Source organism: Chelonoidis abingdonii, chromosome 9 (assembly GCF_003597395.2).
Source record: "Chelonoidis abingdonii isolate Lonesome George chromosome 9, CheloAbing_2.0, whole genome shotgun sequence".
In the NCBI taxonomy this organism is placed as follows: domain Eukaryota; kingdom Metazoa; phylum Chordata; order Testudines; family Testudinidae; genus Chelonoidis; species Chelonoidis abingdonii.
This window is the reverse complement of record NC_133777.1, coordinates 50,836,679-50,860,875: the sequence shown is the minus strand read 5'-3', so window position 1 is coordinate 50,860,875 and position 24,197 is coordinate 50,836,679. Positions and strand designations below refer to the sequence as shown.

At 57.1% G+C, this 24,197-nt stretch overlaps 1 protein-coding gene and 1 long non-coding RNA gene across 2 annotated transcripts; both read left to right on the top strand.

Annotated features, from left to right (window-relative positions):
• The first annotated feature begins 7,448 nt into the window (after positions 1 to 7,448).
• Positions 7,449 to 16,167, top strand: LOC116815040 (maestro heat-like repeat-containing protein family member 1). The gene is made up of 13 exons (XM_032763054.2): positions 7,449 to 7,583; positions 7,792 to 7,917; positions 8,672 to 8,818; positions 9,772 to 9,891; positions 10,557 to 10,636; positions 11,121 to 11,259; positions 12,007 to 12,102; positions 12,616 to 12,720; positions 12,846 to 12,972; positions 13,363 to 13,457; positions 13,572 to 13,721; positions 14,525 to 14,679; positions 15,942 to 16,167. Exons 1-13 carry the CDS (start codon positions 7,449 to 7,451, stop codon positions 16,165 to 16,167), a joined length of 1,701 nt encoding a protein of 566 aa, XP_032618945.2.
• A 3,455-nt stretch (positions 16,168 to 19,622) lies between these two features.
• Positions 19,623 to 22,881, top strand: LOC142047323 (uncharacterized). The gene is made up of 4 exons (XR_012656542.1): positions 19,623 to 19,754; positions 20,273 to 20,342; positions 21,046 to 21,105; positions 22,776 to 22,881. It is a non-coding gene; the product is annotated as an uncharacterized LOC142047323 (long non-coding RNA).
• Positions 22,882 to 24,197: the final 1,316 nt, after the last annotated feature.

Below are 24,197 nucleotides of genomic sequence, written 5' to 3'. Positions count from 1 at the left end.
TGTATGTGGGATTATGTTTTCCAAGGTGCGTTACTTTTCACTCATCAACACTGAATTTCATCTGCCATTTTTGCCCAGTCACCCAGTTTAGTGAGATCTCTTTGGAACTCTTTGCAATCTGCCTGGGACTTAACTATGGTGTGTAATTTTGGATCATCCACAGATTTTGCTATCTCACCATTTTACCCCTGAACAGCAAAGGCCCCAGTACAGATCTTTGGGGACCCCACAATTTACCTCATTGTGAAAACTGAAAATAGATTCTTACTCTTTGTTTCCTGTCTTTTAACCAGCTACAGTCCATGAGAGGACCTGCCCTCTAATCCCATGACTACTGACTTTGCTTAAGAGCAAACTTAGTTTCCTTCTGTTCATTTTAGGCACCAAGCAAAAGGCCTATTCGTCACCCAGGGGAGAGCTCGCCCCAATCAGCAAGGAGGAGGACGAGGAAAGGCCAAGGAAGACTAGAGTGAGTGAGAAGAGAGCAGTAAATCCACAGCACACTGGGAAAGTGCCCACGGCACAGATGGTACAAGGTTCCCTCCATCACCAGCTCAGCCTGGACTCCTGCCCCCTGCTGCCTTCTCCACAACAGACTGACCCTCTAAGGCTCTGACCCCCTTTCCCCATCCGCTTGCTCCCAGATTCACTGCCATTCTCTGGCCCTAGAGAACATGCTCTGACCCCCCTTGCCAGGGCAGCTGTTGCAGACGGGAGGAGAGAGGCGACTCCATTCCCAGCACCTGGCTCTGCTTTCTTTCTGCTTTGCTGGCTGGTCAGCAATGGGCTGCATTAGGGAACCAGGGAGAGAAATAATAACCATCGTCCTGAGCTTCACCTCTCCCCAGATCGTCCTGCGCACTCACCTCTCCCTGGGCCCAGGGCAGGGTTAGCTGTTAGCCCAGACTAGACCTGTGGAGAGCAAGGCTCTGGGAGGGGAAGCGGCTGGCACAAGGCCAGAAAGCAGGAGTATCCATCCCTGGCACACTCTGGAAGTGACCTTTGTAGGAGGTGAGCAGGCAGAGACAATGGGCCAGATCCTTGGCCCCTGGTAAGGCCACATGAAGGGACATTAAACTCTCCCTTCCAAGCTCCCATGTTGTTTCCTCACCCCAGCACGGGGGCTGGGAGGAGCCCTTGGATGCTGTCTCCCCATCCCTGACCTGTCTGTGTGAGTCTCTAGACTGTCAGCCCTTCAGGACACAGATTGTCTCTCTCTGCATTGTGCTGCACCCAGTGCTACAGGGCTTGATCCTGACTGGAGCCTCTGGGCGCTGCCATAACATCAGTAGTGATAAGTAATCAGGGCAGGCCCCGCTCTTCCAAACCGGGCCCTGCCATTCCTGCCATCCTCTCAGCACACACATCACCCCAGCTGGCGCCAGGTACAACTATCCCGTTGAATCAACCATAAGTGATACTAGGCTAGTGCAAACAAAGGGGTCAAATGTCCCTGCCATTGAAGGGAGAGTCCGGCACCAGCTGGAAGCTGCTCTCCACCAGGGCCATAACTTTATTCCTTCCAAGTCTGGGTTGTGGTTACCCAGCTGCTGATGGAGACTCTACACATTGGGGCTTGTCTGCCTGACACGTCATCGCCATGTCCTGCGTCTCTTCTCTTGCACAGGGCCTTGCTTGCGTGAGGGACATGGATGAGGCTGCCCTGAGGAAGGACATTGGCATCCTCTTCCCAGCACTCCACTCCATGGTAAGAGATGCTGGGATCACTCAGGCAAAATGCCGGGGCCCACTGGCTTAAACTGGGTAGGCTGTGTGAAGAGCTGTCCCTGCCTCATCCTGTTCCCATTGGGGGACAGATCCTGGAGAACTCTCCTTTGGTTTCTTTTCCTCCCACCCATCCCAACCCCTTTGACCGGGAACATCAGCATCCCGCACCTTGTTCCAACGCTCCACATCTTCGGTTCCTGACCCATCAAACTCTGCTTCTACATGAGCCACGCCCCCCAAAGCCTTGGTGTCACTCATAGACTGATCCAGCTTGCTGGCCTGTTCTTTAGATGGGAATTAGAATCTGCCTCTCCACCTCATCCCTTCACTCTGCCATCTGAGGGCTTGGCCTGAGAGACACTGGATCTAGTTTACCTTTGCTGGTGTTGCTTTCTTCCCTTAGGTGTCTCATCTCCCCAGAGAGCACCTGGAGGAGCGGAGAGAGGCCCTGGACTCTCTGGTCCATCTGGGTAAGAAACCCATTCCCCTATCCCAGAGAAGAAGATCCCAGCCTGTGGAATTTCAGAGCCCAGGCACAGAACTATACTCCCTTCCCCTTTACGATTCACCCCATTATGATTCACTCCTCTTCCTGCAGCTCGCTTCTTCCTGCTGGAGCTGCTTGTGTTCCTGTTCAGGAGGCTGAGCAAGGACGAGGAAGAGGAGACCTGTGCCAGTCTCTGCATTCTGGACCAGATAGTCCGATCCAACAGTAAGTGACTCCACAGCGAAGCCTCTCATCTTTTGATGTGTTATGGCCTCTTGTGCAATTAGCAGCCCTTAGCACTGGGCCTCATTGGGCTCATTTGTACCTGTCTGCAGTAGACAAGCCAAGTCCTGCAGCCCCTCAGCCGATGCTGTGACAATGAGAGAGAACAATCACTGCTGGAACTGCAAGTGTGGGCAGAAGCAGCTGGTTACACATGAGGATAACCTGCCAGGAGGGTCATGTAGGGACACTGAGGTTGCTCTAAGGTTCCTGAGATCTCAGGTCCCTGCACACCCTGGTTTAACATCAGCCCTGCCAAGCCATGTGTCTGTGTCTCTTACAGTTTCCAAAATGACACACCATACAGAGAAGCTGTTCATAGCCCTGGGGCCAATCCTGCAGAGCACAAGCATACGGGTGAGTCTGGAACGATGGCCAATGCGGCCAAAGCTAGTGAATGTCTGCCTGACAGTGCAGAGCCTGCCGGACCCTGTGCATCGAAACACATGCCCCATCCGTGCTCCATAGCGTAGGGCAGAAGGTGGGGGAAAGAATCCCAGCAGGGCTCCGCCTGCATTGCCATCTCTGGGCTGCCTAGCAGTATTTCACCAAACACCCTGCTGAGAAAGGATCCCAGCCTGGACCGGGAGGGGACAAGGTCCCTCCACACTGTGTAAATCATTTCTGTTTCTGTCTGGCTCTGGCAGGTCAGAGAAGCCCTTGCTTATTTTGTAAGCACAATGGGGGCGCATGGGCTCTTGGAAAAATCTACATCAAGACCCTTAATTGACTTCTTGGTGCGTCAGTGCACCCTGCCCCTCGACGGCACGGTAAGAATCCGCAGAGACCTTAGTGATGGGGGTCTGTGAACAGGGCAGAACATGGGGTCAAGGAATAGGGAAGGAGGGGCAACTGCAGATGGGGAGGGGCAGGCAATGGGCAGCAAATAGGGCTTAGGACGCAGATGGAACTGGGGATGGCACCCTCCATCTAGTGATGGAAGATGATGACAAATGGAATACAGTGTTTTTTCCTCCAAGCCCATTCTCTCTGATCCCTCTCCCAGCTGCCATCTGGGCTCTGTCCCTCGCGCTGGGAGGGCAGGACCCCGGCTTCCTCCTTCTCTCGCCTCACCGGGATCATCCACCCTATAGGAGACTACACCATGATGGATCTGCTTTTCACCACACAGAAGGGTGAAGCCTAGAACTGGCTCCACACAGACCCTGAGCTGGTTATAACAGTCACAGCCAGGGTTCTGCCTTTTCCCTTCAAGCCCCATTTTCACCCCCCGCCATGGCCACTATAGGTACCGTGCCATGGAGGTCTCCACTAAATCTAAATCTCCCTGGTGTCTCCCTTATTTCTCACCATCAGGAGGCAGCAGACGGGAGGCACACCATGGAGCTCGAGGTCCACCAGCTCTGCTCCAGCACCCTGCAGTCCCTGGGTGACTCCCCCAGAATGGCCAATGTAAGTGAGCCTGCCCCTCTCCATTAGACACAGGCCTCTCTGGGTCTGAGCTTTTCCATGAGACAGGCCCCAACCAGACTTATTTATCTGAACCTTCCTGCTCCAGAACATCATGGGGTTGGGTAAAATGGAGCCAGATCTGATTCTTTGGAACAGGGAACACTCACCAGCTGAGTGCCCCTGCATGACAGGGTTTCGTGACACAGGGGCTCTTCTGCTCTAGCATCCCCTGTGGTCAGTCATGCTGCTTCTGCAGCTTCCATAGCTCAGTCCCTCTTCACTGGTCCCTCTCTTAACTTTTTCCTGGCTGTTATAGGGTGGGGTCTATACAACCCATCACATTCTTCTTTTGCAAAAGCCAACCCTAGCCCACAACTTCCTGCTTCTCACCCATACTACCCTGGTGCCTAAGGGAGAATCCACTGAGCCTGGAGACACTTCGTCCAGATCCCATCTCTGCTGACTACCGCTTAGGTTTCCACACACTGCACAGACCTGATTACTGACCCAGGCCTCAGAACGCAAGCCTAGGCAGTCAGGTATTAGCCAGCCCGTCCCCACACTGAACAAATTAACAGCCACGTTGTGCAAGGTCACTTCATAGACTCATAGACTCATAGAATTTAAGGTCAGAAGGGGGATTAGAAGCCACATTTCTAATAAAAGGCAAACCCAAGTACTGTGCCCTCAGCTACACTGTCTTTCCGACTGAGCCTGACAAAGATACCTGCTTTAGTTACTACAGGTGGGGAGAGACCCCCAGGTGTTCCTGCTCTCCACTATTCTATACTGTCCAGCAAAGAGTTGTGTAACCCTCTGGCACAGTGTGTGTTAAGTCCCCCTCTTGTCCACACGGCAGACAGCAATTGCATCTGTGGTTCAAGTGGCACAGGCCTGTGTGGGGATGTGAAGGTCAGAGCTCAAACCTCCCTGAGCATCTGTCATGGTTTCACTTGATAGTATTGGTTTTCCCAGTCTCCTCTTCATTGATCAAGCTGGTGTATCGCATTCACGCCATGAGAACACAGCCTTTCCAAGTGGGACTGGAGTTAGGAAATACGATGCTGTCAATGATGATGCTCCACTCAACAAAAGGCGGGGCTCAGTCATGTGTCACTTGATTTGGTGCTGGAGGCAGACACTGATAGGTGTGAAGGGGGAGGGGGCGGCATCGCTGCATGGTTCAGGCTGGGTAGAGAGATCTGGCTGGCGGCGGCGAGGCCAGGGGTGCCGTCTAGTGTAGGAAAGAGAGAGCTGGTGCAGGAAGAGGGTATTTCCATACTGAGATGGCTTTTCTCTGTTCTGCAGGTTTTATGGCCTGGGCTGCTCCTTTAACTGAGCCCAGCAGCCCATGGGCCAGCCCTGCCTCTCCTCCTGCAGACCTCGGTTGGAGTGGTAAAGAGGATGCAGGAGAAAGGCAGGCTGCCCTTGGCTAGGAGGTGCGGCAAGGTGAACAGAGGTGAGTCCCAGTATTTTATCCACCCGCTCTTAGTCCTTCTGTAGCGAGAAGCGTCTGCCCACCTGGGATCAGCTCTCGGCTCTGGTTCTGCCTCACTGCAAGGACACAGCTAGTCGTCAAGGCACAGGTAGAGCTCAGAGATGAATGCAAAAGATCCCTCCAGAGCCTGATGGGGTGTCCCCCCTTTCTGTTCACAGGGTGTCGGTCAAGCCCCAGGGCCGCTCTACCCCAGGAGCTGCTGGCTCGGCTGCTGGTGAGTAACCCGCAGTCAGGAGGTTTCCTCATGCTCAGTGGGAAGGGGCTGCTCCTGGAGCTGGCTTGCAATGCGTGGTGGTGGCTCTTCTCCCCGCAGCCCCCAGAGGAGCTGGCTCATCACATTCCTCGCGGTCATTGCACATCGACTCAGCACCTCTCGGCATTTAACAGAACCAGCTAGCTCTCTGAGACAGCCACCTTCCTGGCTCCCCTGATCCTGGGGCTGGACCAGGTCCCCCAGCACAAGTTAGTGCAGCCCTCGGACGGCTCCAATATAAGCCAGCTGGAATGAGCCCTTAGGAACTGTTGTGCAGGCCCCTTCACATCCTGGCCTCCAGCATCCTCCCTTACCAAGGGGCAGCTGGGGATTCCAGTTATGGCCCAGTTGCCTCTTTCAGGCTGCTTCAAGCTCCCCTTGTGCTGCTCTAACCTAGACCCAGGATCTGACCCAGCAGCTGCCAGACAGCCTCTGGATAAGCCTGTCTCCTTTCATCTGAGCTAGAGCCAGCCCAGGAGTGAGAGGATGGAAGGAGCCAAGAGCCGGTCCATGGAGTGTCCCCGATCAATTGAAACATCCATCCCAATCCTGTCCTGGTTGTCAGCTCCACCTCCCTGCTGTCTCCTTCCCTCCACCACTGAGCTCTCCCCCTGCACCTGTAGGGAGCTCCCTTCTCACACTGCCTTACAAGGGAAGGCTACAGCCACCTCTGCCTCTTTGTCCGCCAGGTGCTCGGTGCGTCTTCATCCATGACAGTACAGGTCAGAAGGGCAGCCATGTTCCTCCTCTTCCAGCTGATGAGCATGTTCCAGGCTGGCTCGGGCCGATTCTGGAATAACTACACAACAGAAATGCTCCTCTACGTGGAAGGTGAGGGGGGAGTTTCTCCCCTTGCAGGAGCGAAGGGTGGGGACCCTGTGGTGCTGGGGTCAGAGAGGGAGAGGCCAGGGCCTCTCTCTGAATCCAGGATAATATGATAATAGGATCTTGGCAAGCAGAACTCCTGGGTATTTCACATCAAGGGGTCTGGGTCTGAGGAGCATTGTTGTCCATCAGTGATTTGCAAAGAGACATGGGTCCCCTGGGGGCCCATGAGTCGGCAGCTCCTCTCCACCCCCCGCCAAACAAGAGCCAGCTTGCAGGCTGCTCCCCAGTAGAAGGGTCTAAACACAAAGGAAACTGACCTGCCCATCTCTTCCAGATCACAAGACCTGCTTCTGCCAGAGGGAGTGGGAGCAGCAGCTGCTGCAGGTAAGGGTCAGAGAAATGGAGGGCTGGAAAGGAACTCATGAGGTCGTCTGGTCCAGCCCCTCCCACGCTGAGGCAGGATTAAGAGGCCCCTCAGCAACACTGCATTGTGGGACAGAGGAAGTGGCTGAGCCCAGCAGATCCAATTGGAGAAGCACCAGGGGCAACTCACAAGGATTCACAAGCATTACGAGAGACGTGGGGGGTGACAGTGCATGCTCCCTCTTCCCCTCCCCTCCCAGCTGTGGTGGGTTCCTGGCTGGAGCTATTGAGAGGACCAGTTTCTTGGCCCCTCTCGCTTCTAACTGGCTCTTCTTTCCCTGGCAGTTCCTGGAAGACCTTCTCTTCCTCATCTCGGACCATACCTGGCTGGGCTGTTTCATCACTAGTATCAGACGCCAGCTGTCCCACATCGACATGCGGCCCAGTGACAAGGTCAGTGTCCCGGAAGGAATTGGGGTTCAGTGCCTAGTTCAGAACAGCAGTCGCTACCCAGGGGCAGCTTGGGGCCAGTGAAGCAGACAGCTATTCCCACTGGCCTCTGTGAATGCCAGGCCATGCCCAATGCATCCAGCATGATGACGTCTCTTTTGCAGAGCTTTCTCTACAAGTGCTGGGGCACTGTGCTGATGTTATCTCCAGAAGAGAGCGTCAAGCCCCAGCTATGGCGTCTGGTGGAGATGGTCAATTTCCGAGAAGAAGAGGAAAGAGAGGTGAGGTCTTTGCTCCTCTGCTGTCAAGTGATCCCCTCATTCCTTGTCAATCCCCTGATGCTACATGTGTATGTTCTGCCTTGGACAAGGTCCAGTGGATCGAAAAGATCTTCTTTAGACCCATGCCCAGGGCAATGACTTTGAGAGCTCCTCCTGGCCCCTTGGCTTCTTGCTCAGCATTTTTAACTTCCATCTTCCTGTCTCTCAGGGATTTGCCCGAGCACTTGGGCTGTGTGCCAGGAAACACCTGTATGAGATTTTTGCCATCCTGGAGCACTGGGAAGAGGTCGTCAGCAGGGTGCAGCCCCAGCCTTCTGCTGCTGGCTCTCTGGAGGTACAGTCCCACCTAGCATCTCTGCTCTTTCATCCATCCCTTCACCAGCCTTTGCAGGTAAAGGGACCTGCCAGGGAGACCCTGCTTCCCAGAAGCCTGTTCAGCAAAGAGCTGAATTTCCAAGCCATGGCTCAGCCTCTGTGGAGGGAGCCCTTTCCTTACTCCTCCGTGGAGCTGCAATCACAGCACAATGGGGTAGATCCAGGGGGAAGGCAGGTGCTGTTGTTTAAGCTCTCCAGGGTATCTCCTGGGGAGCTCAGACATGCTCCACACAGCCCCATAAAGAAGCCTCAGAGAGGACCCAGAAGACACTGCCATGCCATCAGCTCCATCTGACACATTTCTCAGCAGAACAGACCCTTGGTCTTCCCCTGAAGTGGGCTATTTTCACAGACCTTCCTGGCAGACTCACCAGGGCTGGCATGGCTGACATTCCCCACTCCCCTCCCGCACCAGCACCACCACCTTCCCAGTAACTCTCTGGGCCGGTGCAGTCCATTGTAGTCCCAGTGACATCTCTGAAGCTAGGCTGAATTAAAGCAGCTGCTAGTGCGTCCCCTTTAGCTGCTGGGTCACCTCAATCACCCAATCCTGGGGAGCTTGGAAGGGCCTCAGACTCCAGGCAATTCAGCTCAGCAGAGCAGTCTTTGGTTGCGAAGCCAGCTGGATGAAAAATCCTTCCCTAGCCCCATTTGTGAGTTAGGAGCAGCCGGAGGCCATCCCTTCTCCTCACTCTTTCCTTTGCAATTCTCAGGAGCCACCTTCCATTGAGCAGCTGAGAAGCCTCCTGCTCCTCACCTATGGGCATGTGGTCCACTCAGTCCCCACAGATCTCTTCCTAGAGACCATAGGCTACAAGATCCTGTCTCCCATGCGGAAACACTATTTTCTGAGCCCACATGTAAGTCAGAGCCCTCCCCTGACCACCAACGCAGCACCTACCTGGACTGCGCACTGCAGCACAGAGCTATGTCTTTGCATAAACTTAGCTCCGAGGGCTGGCCCTTGCCCCAGGAGGGGCAGGAGACATGAGAACAGCACCATTCGCTGTGACTTCCCCATCTCAATTAGCGTCTTCTCTGATTCCAGGCCCATGGAAGCTAATGGAAGGACTCCCATCTGGGCCTTGTTAGAGTGTAACTGAGCATCACTTGGTGCTATTGTCCCAGAGACGACTGTACTGTTTGGTACCTCTAGGCTTGTGCTGCACTCAGGGATGAGAAGAGAAAGATTTAGGGCCTGTTTCCCCACACACTGCAGTAAATGGGGTAGCTGGGCACAAAAAGCGCACTGAGAAATTCAGGCCCCTAGCCCGGTTGACAAGCTCTGGTGCTGAAGGGGGATTTTTGATAACTCTAGGTTGTTTTCTTGCCATGGGAGGTTTGAGGCCGACGTTCAGTTCTACACCCAATGCTCATATGCGCGTCCCAGAGAAAAGGAGAGGGGATGCTAGTTTGGTTTAACTCAACGTTTTCCTTGGAGAACGGACACCTTGGTAGGGAGAGCCCAGCCAACTGCAGAGAGCAGCAGATTCCTGGCCCAGATCTGACAGTTTCGATCTGATTGACAGGGGAGCTGAGCAGCCGCAGGGCCCATTGACAGCTCTGGGAACTGCAAGTGCTCAGCACCTCTGGAAATCAGTCCATTCCTTGCACCCATCTCCAGAGATGTTCCCCTAGGGCATGCAAAGATGTTCCATTCGGCAAGCCAGGTCCCTTCCCTTAGTCGTGAGGGCAATCCAGCCTAGCACAGCAGCTCCCTTGTAGAGATTTGCCCTGTAGCCTTGTGTCTCAGCTCTCTATTGTCTGTGGCTGTTTCCTCATTGTTTTCTCCCTCTCCTGCCTGCGAACCCAGGACTCGCTGGTGAGATCTGCGTTTGTGAGAAGCCTCGTGCTGGTGGGTGAAGCTGTCACCCAAGTGAGCAGGATTCCCTTGGTGAGCCAGGACACATACACCGTGCTGTCCCCCCTGCTGGTGAGTGAGCATGCTGGGGTCGTGGGAGGGGTCTCTAGATCAGATGCACATGCCAGAGTATCCGGCGTTGAAGGCCATGTGCTGTGTTTGCGACCGGGTGCCCAGGGCTCTACATTGGGCACTGCAAAGCCAGTACTGACGCCAGATTCTTCTGGTGCGATTCCAGCCCAAGGAATTAGATGACACTATTTTCCATTAGCGGATTCATGCTGCTTACACCTGGGACAATTCCCCATCCCACTTCGGAGGGATCTGCCCGGCACCCAGAAAGTGCCCTGGGGATTAACTCCAAGGGTTTTCACTCTGGGACATGATCCTGAGGAGTTAACAGGCGCAGCCCTCCCTTGGTTTCAGGAAAATATTTGACCTCAGCTGTTCAGGACTCTAATGCTCCCATTTACAATATCGCCGCCGCCCAGATCCCCCTTCCCTGCTCTGTGGCAGATGCTTAAGTTTCCAGATGTGCCATCAGGAATGGCAAAATAGGCGCATTCTGGCCACATGGCAGCTCCCAGGCCATCTTCCCAGCTCCGTGCCCCAGTGCACTGCACGCTGGGACTGAGGTTCCGTGGGGGCATCAAACAGCGTTTGGAGATTTTATGTCTTGCTAAGTAACTGGGCTCCCCCAAATTCTTTTGCCTTTGACTCTCTGCTTTGCACTGCAGGAGATCCTCAGATGCAAGGACCGGGCCCGGCTGCAGAGCCCCGACCACAAGTGTGCCCTGCTGGCCATCTCATACATAGGGTACGTCCATGGGGCCTGACTCACCTGCGGAACTCAGCAGCTGAGGAGGGGCAGATGGAAGGAGAGGAAGTGAGGGAGGGACAAGCTGCACTAAGAACCAGAAGATGCTTCTCTCTGGTGGCTCACAAACAGGCCATTTCCTCCTTGGCCTCCGGGTCACTTTATCCAGCCCCCATCTCTGCGTATTGCCTGGAAAGAGGGAGCCCCTCCCGTCAGCATGAAGTGCTGTGAATGGGTGCAGCCGCAGAGCAGGGCCCAGAATCATCCCTGGAGAGCAGCTTCCCCAGCAGAGCCCCTGCCGGGCCAGAGGGCATAGGCATCTCCAGATAGGACCATTCCCTAGGTTGTGGCTCTGCTGGAGATGCCTCCTGGAGCTCTGCTGCTTAGGGTGGGAGCTGTCCCTCCTGCCATCAAACTCAACCTGACTCATGCCGGGATCTGTCTCCTTTCTAATGGCCCCATCTGTTCTGTTCCTTCCAATCAGGAAATTCCAGCCTCGCCTGTCTAAGGAACAGGTGGCTGAGACCATCAGCACTTGTATCACCAGCTCCATGATTCAGCGTCCAACCCTGGCGAAGCTGAGAGGGACTACGGTGGCAGAAAGCTCCGCTATCCGGGCAGAGGTTAGTGAGGCATAGACAAAGCTGCAACTTCCACCTGCATCCTTGGCTGGGAAACTCAGCCACCCCTCTGCTGAGTAGCTGGACCCTGGCCCAATGCAGAGAGCTACGTGTCTAGCTGAATCCAGCCCCTCGGTTTATTTTCCAAAGGGCTGGTGACAAGTGGCTATGCAGTTAACTCTGCAGTTGGGTTGGCAGGGAGGACAGCTGTAGAGGGGAGTGTCTGTGAGACTGTACAGAATTACCCTGTGCTTCTTGGCACAGGGAGCTAGAACCTACACCCAGTTTACACCAGCTGAGGTTCTGGCCCAGAGTATTAAATAGCATATGGTGCAGAGGGAGCAAAAGCATGGATTCGAGACAGCCACACGGCCAGGCCATGACTCGCTCTGCCACAGAAACAGATGTTGTCTGGAGCGGGGATGAACAGCTCAGCCCATAGCAAGCCAGCAGGGTGTTGGGGGCAGCTGGGACCCCTCCAGAGGGGGAGGGAGGAGGCCTTCCCTCCAGAGCCCAGCACAATACATGTGTTGGTTGGGGAGCCCAGGTGGGAAGAAGGATTCTTTGGGAAAGGGCAGCCCATTGTCCAGGTGAGACCCATGTCTATGTGCAGGGGAATCAGTATCACCTGGGTAATGGGATCCTGAATACCAACAGCACCTGGCTCCAGACAGGTGGGATCCACTCTTCCCCCTGTCTTGTGCTCCCCACCTCCCTTGCTATTTACTTCCCTGCTTCTCTCTGCTCCAGTCTCTCCAAGAACTGCCCTGGGAGGGCCTGGATCATGTGCTGCAGACATTCCTGGAACAGCACCTGACTCCCACCACGCTACTGCATCTGTTTCTGGTATGATCGGGAGGGGAGAGGGCAAGGGACCCATTTGCACTGGCCATCTGGGGATGGGCCGGCTGCTCAGGTTCTACCCGAACCACAGTAGGGAAGGCTCCAGTTGATCCCGGGGGGGGGGGGCGGCGCTGAGCAGGCCTCCCAGCTGCTGTGAACTAGCCAGTCCCCACGGGGCATACACCCAACCCTGGGATCAAGCAAGACAATCCTAGTCTTGCTCCAGGGGATGTCACTTTGGTCTCCTAACTTTGGGTTGGCATCCCTGAGCTCCTGAAGGAAACAGCCCTGAGACCCCACAGAATCAATGGGAAGAATCCTCAAAGCCCTGAGCCCAAGACCTTCAGACCTGTCCCAACGCCTCCCAGACAGGAGAGGAGCGCTGAGTTCCAGTGTCCGGATGTGCAGGGGAAGGGGTTAAATGCTCCATGTCCTCTCCCTGCTGGGGTGGGAAGCAGGTTCTGGGGGTTGCCCCGGCATTGCTGCCCCTCACCCGGCTTTCTCCCTGCTCCCCAGCACTTGCAGCCATGGATCTGCTCTCCCCGGGCCCAGGAGAGGACCCGAGCTGTGAGAGCCAGCGCCCGGCTCTTCATGTTTTATCGATTCAAGGCCATCACCGAGGTGAGCAGCGCAGACCCTGCTGCCCCCCCACCCTCCAGCACTCAGGGGGAGGGAGGGGAGATGATACAGACAGAGCTGGACTCACCCCAACTCATGCCCTGATTTTCTGTTTGGTGGCCCATTAGGACCTGAAACCCATGACAGAGCAGGGCTACATGGCCGGGCTGCTGACAAGCCAGGCCTTCGATGCTGAGGAGGCCACTCGATACTGGGCATCTCAGGCTCTCTACTGGCTCTTCACGCCTTGCAAAGGTAAGATGGAGTGCAAGCAGTCGCCCCTTCTCAGCCTTCACAGCCCCGGCCGTTACCTAGCGAGCAGGGCTGCACAGAGAACATGGCGCCTTCATTGCAGCCCTGACCAGGGGGACACAGAGAAGAAGTGGGTTGGTGCCTACCAGGCTAACCTGGCATTTGCCCTTCACCAGATGCCTGGGATCATCTGGGACCTCCCCTGATCTCACCTCACCCCAACACACCTTCTACATCAGGGTAATAGGTGGGCAGTTGGCCCAGGAGCCAGCTGAGAGCTCACCCCAGCTGCAGCCGGAGTCTGGCTCTTTGGCACCTCTGCCCTGGCTTCACGGGGAGGGGGAAGAATCTGGCCCAAGAGCTCTGCCTGAGCGCTGCTGGTTTCTCGTGCAGCCGTCGTGTACAGCAAGACAGGGGCGGTGGTGACTGTGCTGAGCAAGGCGCAGAAGGATGCCAGCTGCAGAGAGAGCCCTGCCCATGTTGCTATGGTGAGTAAAAGAGACTGTGACTGGAGAGACAGACATGCACATTCCCCGAAGAGCAAACCCACCTCCCTGGGCCAGGACTCCCTGCTCACACTCAGCCTGTGCCTCTCCCTGCAGCTCATCGCGGAACACCTGCAGTCCCGTGACCTCATGCCCTTCAGCTTCACCTTGCTGGTGGGCCTGCTGGAGAAGGGGGAGTGTGCTGAGCTGCTGGCGGGCGTCCTGGAGGCGGTGCTGAGACAGCAAAAACCAGAGCTACAGGGCCAAGTAATGGCTGGGCATTGGACATCTCGGGCAGCTCCATCTTGCCCCGTGCCTAGAATTCCTGGGGCCTGAGGGAGGATGTGCAGGGGAGAGTCCGTTCTCACCACCACTGATCAGTGGGACTCATCCATGCCCTGTCTGCTGGGCGGACGCTAGGCACGGCCCTGTAATCCTTTGCAGGCTTCGATCCCAGGAGTCTGGCTTGCCCGGCTCACTCTCTGGGAAATGTGCCCTATTTCCAGACCCCATCCCTCAGCTGGGGGAACAGAGCCTGCAGTGGCGTCCCCAGTGTCCACTGACTCTTTGCCCAGTGGACACAGATTGACATAGGGCATGGAAATGCATTGCAGACACTTAGGTCCCACTCTGGTGCTGAAGCAGCCCAGGTGTGCTGTCACAAGGGGAGGTACAGCCGGGAGATGCAGGGGGTGGGGTGTCACTGGGCAGCGGGATTGGGACTGTAGCAATGTGGATTCACCCCTGCGGTGCCTCCTGCTGGTCTCTGTCGGAAATTAGCTCTGCAGCCATCGGAGCTCCCTCTGCAGGCCAGTGATCCGCCTTGCTGCTGGCCCTGTGTCCCTCCAAGGGACCCTTAGTGCTACAGAGCTGGATCACAGGTGGAAGTTTCAAGGTATCAAACCCAGAACCCTCCTCGGCTTGGTCACTCGCTAGGAGAGTTTATCCATGGCCTCCAGCAGGCCATGGGACCGTTGACTTCTTTCTGAGCCTGACCAGCTCCTCCTGGCCCTTGCCTGCCAGCCACCCACAGCGGGGGTAGGGTGTCAGCCCCTGCTTTGCTTCTGCAGGTGCAGGATCTCCAAGCCGCTCTTTCCTACACACTAAGCCCCCCTCGGGGGGGACGGCTGAGTGATGGGACAAGAGACATCCTCCACCTACTGGCCAGGCAGCACACCAAGACCGCACTCAACATCCTCCTGAAGATGCCCTGGCCTTACAAACAGTGAGTGCCGGCCCTGGGGAAAGGATAGAACACCCCCCTTCAGCCTCTGAGCCCCCCTTAATGGGGTCACTCCACAGCACCATGGTTACATGCAGCACAGAGCCTCCCCTTGCACACAGACCCAAGGAACAGCCCTGCCCCAGCATGCGATCACCATTAGCCTCCCTGTCTCTTGGAGGGCTCCCTGTCCCTTGGAGGGCTCCAGAGCTATTCCTAACACAGCTGTCACCCTCCCCCACTTCGTTCTGTGCACTGCTAACCAGTCCACCCCCTCCCGGTTCAGCTGTGCAATGGCTTGGCTGGCTGAAGGCCAGAACAGTCTTCCAGGGCCCCTCATCACAACACAGACCAGGAAAGACCGCATGTGAGCAGGGTCACCCCCTCTGTCAGCATGGCCCCCCGCTCCCAGCAGGTCATCCCTCCAGGCTGAGGCAGGAGAGGGGCCAGCCTAACTGCATCGTTCCCCACAGATGCCCCTCCACTGAGCATGTCCCACAGGGGCACCCCCTCCCCCCAGCTGGGAAATGCCCTCTCCCCCCTGGAATCCCAGCCTGGTCCCTTCTCCATCCCCGCACACTTTTAGACACCTCATCCCATCCCTAGAGGCTGGTCTTCCCCGATTCACCATCCTGCCAGGTTCCCCAGGGCCAGCAGCGCCTTCGCTGCATCCTGCTCAGAGCCGACAAGCACAGAGCCCATTTTACAGCCATCTCCAAACCCCTGACCCCAGAGCCATGGCTTGGCCAGAACTGGAGCCTTGTTCCTCCTGAACCCCCTGCCCCATGGGGAAGGAGCTCCTGCTCTCCTTGCTCGCAGCACCCACTCTCTGCCCCCCCAGCTCAGGAGATCCAGCCCAGCACCTAACCTGAGCCCCCCCGAAGGGTGGGCACCTCCTCACACCAGCCCCCACCCCTGAGCCCGGAGTCACTGCTTTCCCCCATGGGGGCTCTAACCCCAGCCCCTCTGGTTCCCATCAGGAGAAGGCAGCAAGGGAGGGAGGGGGCCCCCCAGCTGGGAGAAGTGAATCTGGCCACCTCCGCCCAGCCCTTGCTGTGACACAGCGCCTCCTGGCAGTGCCCAGGCAGGAGGATATGAACCCCTTAGGACTGACCAGGGCCTGAAGGGCCTTGAGGTCAGCCACCAGCAGGCTCAACCTGCTGCTTCTGGTCTGTCGCCCCTCAGAGGGTGTCATCGCCAGGGTGTACCAGCTAGGCCCGTCCTCTGTGTTAATTCCTTACTTGCCGTCCCCCTGTCTGTCACAGCCACATCAAGGCCATCTGGAGGTTCCTGGGTGCAGACCCCATGCTAACGAGAGAGGTACTCCACATCCTGCTGGATGACAGCCCGGAGAAGGGCTGGGCTAACTCTGGACAGACCCAGGACAGGAACTGCCCCCAGCCAGCCCGGCTGCCTACGGCAGTAAGTTCCCATCGCTGGCATTCAGCCCCCTTTCCTGGCTCCATTCTGCGCACAGCCACGGTCTTCTGACTGTATCTTTTCCCTTCCAGACCACATACGGCCTGTGGGAGCTGATCGGGGCCTTGGGGCAAGCGGACACTCTGGAGGGACGCGAGGACGACCTGTTCGCCTCTTGCTTCCTCGCCATCGCCAGCCCCCCGGCACAACATCTCTCGGGAGTCCAGCAGAACCGGCCCAGTGACACCAGTCCACGCAGGTAATGTGTGGGGCTGATGGATCCCAGCGCCCACGTAGTGTCTGTGCTAGCCCCCTGGGGGGAAGCTTCCTGCTTGGACCCTCATTGTCCAGAGACCTCCAACGCCTTCGGGGGACCGAGGGTTCAGATCAGTCAGGTTTCTTGTGCTGCAGAGGAGGCAGAGCTGCCCCCGGATACTCAGGGAGCCAGAGAGCTCCTCAGAGTGAGCAGCTCAGCAGGGTTATGAGGGAGCTGAGCCAGAGGGCTGGGGGAGCAGAGCTGGGGAGCAGGAGAGAGCTGGCTGCTATCTCTATTTACTGTCTGCTTTGAAGGCTTTGGACAGGCCGGGCCTGTCACTGAGCCACTTCATCCCTTTTCTGGAATGGGCCCTGGGGGGCAGGGCTCAGGACAGCAGGGGGCACTGCCTGGACTTTTCTCCCCAGGGTCAGTTTCCTGGGGGGAGGGGCAATTTTCACATCTTTGAAGGAGAGCAAAGGTCACATTTGCAGACACCCCCCCCCTTGCCCTCACAGTTGCAGGGGGAGAACCAAAGGCAGAAGTGGGGCAGCAACTATTCCCACCCTGATCCTTTCAGTGCTGCAGCAAGGGAGTCCTACCCCTCAACCCCGCCCAGAGAGCAGGCATCCCCGCATCACCATTTCCTGCCTCCTTCTCTTCCCAGCATGGCCGTGCAGGCCCTGGCGCGGGTGCTGCGCCTCAGGGGCAGTCAGCCAGCTGTGGAATTAATGGACCAGGAGCAAGGCTGGCAGCTGCTGGAGGAGGCCCAGCCCGCGGGGTTCACTCTTCTTAGCAGGTGAGGACAGAGGCTGGAGGAGTCACATTCTTGCAGTGGGGCAGAGATGGGAGGGGGTGGCCGGGACCGGGCCGGATTCCGGCATCTGCAGGGCTGTCATGCACACATCAATACGAGCTCTCATTCTCTCCCAGAGCCATAGTGAGCCACCCAAACCTGGCCCTGAGGAGCATCCCACAGCTTCTCCTTCCCAGCCTCCAGGCCAGCCAGGAGGGCGAACGCATGGCCTGCACCTCCCTCTTCGCAGAGGTGAGCCTGGAGGACTAGGGGGAAGGGTTAACCAGGCCCAGAAGATGATGGAACAGGGGGCCAATAGCTGGTCAGCCAATGAGAAATGGTCCTGGTGGTGTATTGCTTGTAAATTAATCCCTCTGCTGGGGGATCTGTGGTGGGGTTTGGGAGCACCCACTGGAACCAGAGGGAGCGCTCTGCCCTGCACATATCACTTCCGTTAAGCTCAGCTGAAGCCAGCCCCTCATGAACAGCAGTCGGTACGGATCTAAGTCATCTCCTGGGCCCTGATCATACTCCCTTCCCCTTGCTGCTGCCGGGCTAGGACCCAGTGGCCTCGCCCAGCGCTCTCTGACAGCTCCTTTCCTTCCCTTTAGTTCCTCGGCAGCCCCCTGCTGATGGAAAATGAGCCCAAGGCCATGCGGAAGCAGGTGCTGAAGGCCATGCTGCAGCAGACGCAGGACAGCAACATCCACATTCGTGGCAGAGCCCTGCATGGCCTCAGGAACGCAGTGACCGCGTTCCCGGACAAGGTGGGTCTGGAATAGCAGGATACTAGGCAGAGATGGCTGGGTAGGAAGCTCCTGGTTCCCCTTCTTCTCAGCCTATGGCTCCTATGGAGAAGACTGGGCTGTAGGCTGACTTGACCGGACTGTGGTTATGCTCAGGCTGACAGATCGTTACTCACCGAGCGGCGTCCAACCCCTTCTCTGCAGGTCAGGAAGAAGCAAGAACAGATTCTGGCGAGCTTTGTCCACGCCGTATGCCAATCCTGCGACTCCTGTGCCATTCTGGACGCAACAGAAGGGCTCTGCTGGATGCTGCGGGACCCCAAGGCACCTCTGAAGGTGCATGTTGCCGTCCCGCTGGCCATGCAGGCGAGAACATTCTTTGAAGATGTAAGTCCCAAGCAGGGCAGGCCCCAGGGTGCTATAGGGCACCTCACAGGGGGAGATGCTCAGGACCTGCCCTCACAAGGAGGGGGCTCAGTGTCCGGTGCAGGCACATTCCTGGATTTGTGGGGCAGCTCAGCTCCTCTGCCAGGGGAGGCAGGGATAGAATCATTCTTGGGCCCTGGGCCCACAATTATTCGGCAGCCCAGGGGCCCAGCAGGAAGGAGAGGAGTTTGCAGAGAATTGTCCTGTCGTTTGAACTGGCTGAAACCTCTCCGGGCTCTGCAGCTGCCAGGCTGATTCCCAAAGCATGTGAGGGCCTGTCCCCCCTAACCACCCTGAACCCCCTGTCTGCAGGAGAACAGCGGCCTGAGGCGAGCCTCCATAGAGCTCTTTGGCTGCCTCAGCAAATTTGTTTCCAAGAGGTCATCCCTCTTTGGGGCTGAGGTGGAGAAGAGCATGGGGACGCTGCTCATCCACCTTCAGGACAGGGACCCCCAGGTGGCCCAGGTGAGTGCAGCTGAGGGCTCATACGGGCAGGGGTGTCTGCTGGGGGCATTCTAACAACATGGCAAGGGTGGTGCAAACTCCCCCCTCCAAGCCCCAGATCTCTTCAGTGCTGCCCTGTGGCACCCAGGACCCCCCACTAATCCAACCCTCCCCCACCCCCCACAGAGCTCTGCCAGCCCTCAGAGTGTAGCTGTGGGGTAGATCTGGGAGGCTTCCTTCTCCTCCTCCATTTCCCACAGGCACCTCCAACTTCCCTGCCCAGCCAGCCTCTCCGAGGCCATGGCTCTATTTTACAGGCTGCCCTGTTTAGTGGCCAGGCCCAGGTCTATCTCTGGCCCCTAGCAAGTGACCTAACCCAAGCAGGGCCTCAGGGAAGGGCAGGTCGCTGAGTCCGACTGGGTCTCCATTGCTGCTGCCCTGCCCTCACCTGTGTGCTAGCTCCTGCCTGAGAATGACCAGCCTCCTACAGCAATCTCCGCTCTGCCGAGTAGCAGCCCCCAGTAGTGCCTGGGACTGAGGGGAGGCCAAGTACGTTGGTCACCGGGCAGTGCTGTTAACCACCCAACAGGGACCCCCAGGGAATGGCCCCTTCCCTGCTCTAGGAGTGTTCCTCTTTGGCCTCAGCACTCGGGCCTGGCTCCCCTCAACCCAGCCAAGCTGGAGATGGGGGCTGTGGGGGCCTGGGAAACAACCGTCAGGCCAGAGGAGGTTCTGCAAAGAGCTGGCTCCTTGCTGCTCCGGCACAGCGGAGTCTCCCCAAGCCATGCAGAGCCTGCGAGTTGGCAGCCCATTGTGTTCAGGGAAACTCACCCAGCTCCCTTCTCGCCCTCTTCGGCAGGCGTGCAGGGTGTCATTGCTGCACTGCGCACACTTCCTGAGCTACCAGCCCCTGCGCACGCTCGTGCGGAGCCAGCTGGCCGAGGGAGCAGCCCCCGCCATCCCCACCTTCCTGAGCGAAGCCTGCAGGATCCTGGTGAGTGAGCTCTGGGGCGTGAGCCCTGCAGGACTGGGGAGTGGGAGGACCTAGGCACAGAGGATTTCCCTGCTCCAGGCAGGGCCGACTCTAACTTTTTTACTGCCCCAAGCAAAAAAAAAGAGCGACGCCCCACCGACCCCCCCCCAAGCGCCGCGCCACACCCCTGAAACAAAAACAACAACAAAAAAACCCTCCCCTGCTGAACCAAAAAACCAAAAAAACCTGAGCGCCCCCCGCCCACCCCAAGAATGGTCACCCTTACAAGGTGCCGCCCCAGGCACATGCTTGGTCGGTTGATGCCTGGAGCTGGCCCTGGCTTCAGGGAGCCCCCCACTGACTCAGCCCCATCCCCCGCCCTTGCGGATGGCTCCCCTACAAGTCAACTCTGTCCCATGGGAGGAATCAAGGGGGAGAGGGCTCTGGCAGCCAGGGGTTCCTCACCTCCCTAGCAGGCAGCTCCCCTCAGCCTGGGGAGGATGTGTGGCTTGGGACTAACCGGGTTCTTGGCTTCCCAGCTCCAGGACTGCCCAGGGAGGCTGAGCAAGAAGGCTGCCCTGAGAGCAGCAGCTGTCCAGCAGCTGATAGGTAAGAAAAGAGCTGGAGCTCTACTTCCTATTATCCCTTCCTCCCCATGAGCCCGGGGCCCAGTGCCACATGCACACTGCCAATGGGGGGAGGGGCTGGCTGCCTCTGCCTGCACACAAACACACCCACCTCCCCCCGCACACACCTTCCCACCTCCCTGGGACAAAGCGGGAACCAAGACTCCCTGCAGCCAGATGCGGGAGGGCTCTGCGGCCACAGAGTCTCTCTGTCCTGGCCCTGGCCAAGCCCAGCACCTGCAGCAGGAGCAGGCCCGAGGGACAGATCCTCCCTCAAAAAGGTCTCACCCTCTTCCCCATCCTGCCACCCCCGAGGCACTGGCCCCAGCCTGGTCCCCCTGCAGCCTATACAGGGAGGGCAGAGATTCACAGGAAACCCCAGCCCTACCCACCCCAGCTACCACCAGCTATGAAGGCAAAGAGTAAGGGCAGCAGCTCTGCCACACTGTGCGTCATGCCAACTCCCAGTGGGTCTTGTGTGCACAACACCTCTTTCCTAGCCTTTGTGGGGCATGAGGCCAAAGGCAAAATGATTCCAATAATATGGGGACTGGCTCTCTACCCAGCTCCTTCCCCTCCTCTGCCCAGATGGATTGGGGGCAGGGGGCACCTTGAAGGACAGAAATACAAGTGGTGGCTGGTGCCCTGCATGCTGTTAAATAACTAGAGCCGCCTGCCTCCCTTAGGTTACATGATGGAGAATTGAAGCCAGAGAAGAGCAGGAGGCTTGGACCACCCACCCTGCTGTAAGTGCCAGCTAAGAGGTAGTGTTGTGCTGGGAGGAGGGGCAGGGGAAATCAGGGAGGGGCTCTAGGGGCAGGAGGCAGCAGCCACATCGCATAGTGGCTGGGAGCCAGAAACCAGATGGAGTGACCTGCAGAGTGTAGGAGGAGGGAGAAAACCCTCGGGGCTGGTTCTGGGGTATCCTCTCCCCGGCCATAGTTTGAACCTCCCTGCCCTGTGAGGTGTTGCCATCCTGGCCCGGCTACGAGCCATGGCTGGTCAGCAGGGTCTAGGAGTCAAAAGTGAGTTGTTCCTGACAGGCAGGGGGCAGTGGCAAGCAGCGAGGGGGTGGACTCCACATGAGGGAGGGAAACAACCTCCCATGGGAAACCTGGATGCTAGAGGAGACTTTCCCCCTACTCCCTCACGAGCTGCGGTGCCACCGGCAGGGACTCTGAGCAGCCCCAGCCAAGGGCGAGGCTGGGGGTTGATCCGAGCCTTATTTGGTGCTAACTCTGCAGAACCCAGCTTGGCATATGCCAGGAAGTCATGTTGCAGACCCAGCACTAACCATCTTTCCCAAGGATTCCTGCCAGCCCCCTGCAAGTGGCAGCCCCAAGAGCTCCTGCACGCACAGAGCAGCTGACTCCCACCCCACCCCAGCCCCAGCTATGCTTATGGGGATACGAAATTCTAGCTCTGAGCCTCCCTGTCTTCAACAGTTGATCATGCCCCAAAGGGCTGCGCCAGAGCTGAGGAAACAGAGCCAGGTGCTGAGGAAACACATCCCAGGGCTGGAGTGTGCAGTCCAACCCCTCCAGCACATCACAGGCATTAGTTCTGTCAGAGGCTGACCCTGCCAGCTCCTCACTAGGCAGAACCCAGCCAGGTGCTGAGCAGATATCCCAGGCCTGATGCTTACATACCTGTAGAGGCGGCAGTCAGCCCAAGAAGGGTGGGCAGGGGTTGGCGTAGAGCAGTGTCCCCAAGCTTTTTATCTGGCAGGTGTCAGACTAAGGACCGTGGCAGCGGTGGAGCATCTGCCAAAATGCTGTCGAATTTCTGCAGCATTTTGGCGGCGACGCCTCTCGATGATGTCTCTTGGCGGCGGCAAGCAGCATCATCGACAGGCGGCACTGGCAAAATGCCACTGAAATTCTGCGGCATTTCGGCAGATGATCCACCGCTGGCCAGGACGTGGACGCATTTAGATGCCCCCGCAGGTGCCATGGTGCCCACAGGCACCGCATTAGGGGCCCCTGGCTTAGAGTCTCAGGCTGAACTGCAGTCCGCAAACAGAGCCACTGTCACTTCTCACAGCCCCAATCCACAGAGCAAGAGAGGACTAAGGTTGCCGCAGCCAGAATTTCCTTCACTCTGGCTGCAGGGCATGGCCTCGTCCAACGTGTGACCCTGGCTGTCAGAAAACTCCCCAGCTCCCTTTAAAAAGACTCTCCCCCCCGCCCCATCACGGCAGAGGATAAACTGCGGGTGGCCAGCTCTTGCTTAGGGAGGGAGAGTTTGAGCTCCTTAGATGGCTAAGATGGCTTGTGAAGAGCAACTAACTGAAGGGATAGAGACAAACACACAAGGCTGTGAAAGAATGGGTGGATTCAAGAGAACAATTAAAGATGACAAAGACATTGCTGAGAAGCTAATATTTTTGTGTGTCCATCTTCTACCTTTATCACAGAGGCTGTTGGAGAGAGATCTGTCCCAGACCAGTTCTCCTCTAGTAACAGAGGTACCATGGGGGCTTGAGAGAACAGCAGAGGCGGTCCAAGACCAAGCTGATAATTTACAAAGTAACCCCCACTCCCACTTCTTCGAGCTGGATGGGTTTCGCCCTCGTAGAAGCCCCCTGAGAGGCGATTTGACCAATCAGGGGAGTTCCGGGGCTGGGTGACCTATTCAGAAGTGGGTCATGTGACCCCTCTAACAACTCCTCCCACCTCCCTCTACCAATGAGAAGGAAGGGCCCTACCATCAATCAAACCCAACCCCACCCCTTGACCCTTTAAACCCTGCCCACCTGTCACAGAAGTCCTGTCCCATGGGGATATTATTTCCGTGGTCAAGGCGGCCACATGACTGGAAGGAAAATGTGCACTGTGACCCCTCTAAGAACTCCTCCAACTGCCCTCTACCGATCAGGATGGGTTGCTTCCCCTGTAGCTCCGCCCCAAAAGGAGATTTGACCAATTGGGAGGGAGTTCGGGGGCGAGGTGACCAGTCCGGAAGTGGTTCCTGTGACTCCTTTAGGAACTCCTCCCATCACCCTCTACCAATCAGGCAGGTTTTCAGCTGTTGGGGACCATCCCCGAGAGGAGATTTGACCAATAGGGAAGAACTCAGGGGAAGGGTGGCCCATCTGTGAGTGGTTTGTGTGACCCCTCTGAGAACTCCTCTCATCGCCCTCTACCAATCGCGATGGGTTTCGGCTGCACAGGACTGGCCCAAGAGCAGATTTGGCCAAAATAGTGCAGGTTCTGGGACGGGGTGAACCACCCAGAAGAGGGTGGTGTGACCCCTCTAAGAACTCCTCCCAGTGCCCTCTGCCAGTCAGATCTCAGCACCATCACCCCATAACTCCCAGCGCCCGGCAGAAGAGGCCATCTTTTACTAAGAATGCGTGTTTTAGAAATCATGGAAACATGGGCTCCTTCACCACTCCTGTGAGAACTTGGGCCTTTGTTTTAGCCCCGAGCACCTTTGGACTTGTGTGGAGAAAACGCTACATCAGCAACAGTTCCAATGGGGGTCCTTTGACTCAACCGTTCATGGATATGCAGGAACCCAACCCCGAAACCCAAACCCTCGTGAGGCACCCCGACGAGTGTGATGGCCTCTCATTGTCCACCCCCCTAGAGGTGGAAGGCGATCATGGCTTGGAAGAGTCACCAGCAGACAAGGAGAATGGAAAAGACATCACTCAGGTAAATGAATGATTAAGAAGTGACAGTTGAGGATGTGGTGTAATGGGGCTAGGAACCAACCCGCGATTGCGTAAATCTAAAAACAAGCAGTGGAGGTGCTTACACTGTTTCTTTTCTGAAAAATCTCTCAACAGCTCAACGATGCCTTTCTACATCCCTGTCCAAGGAAGGAACAACGC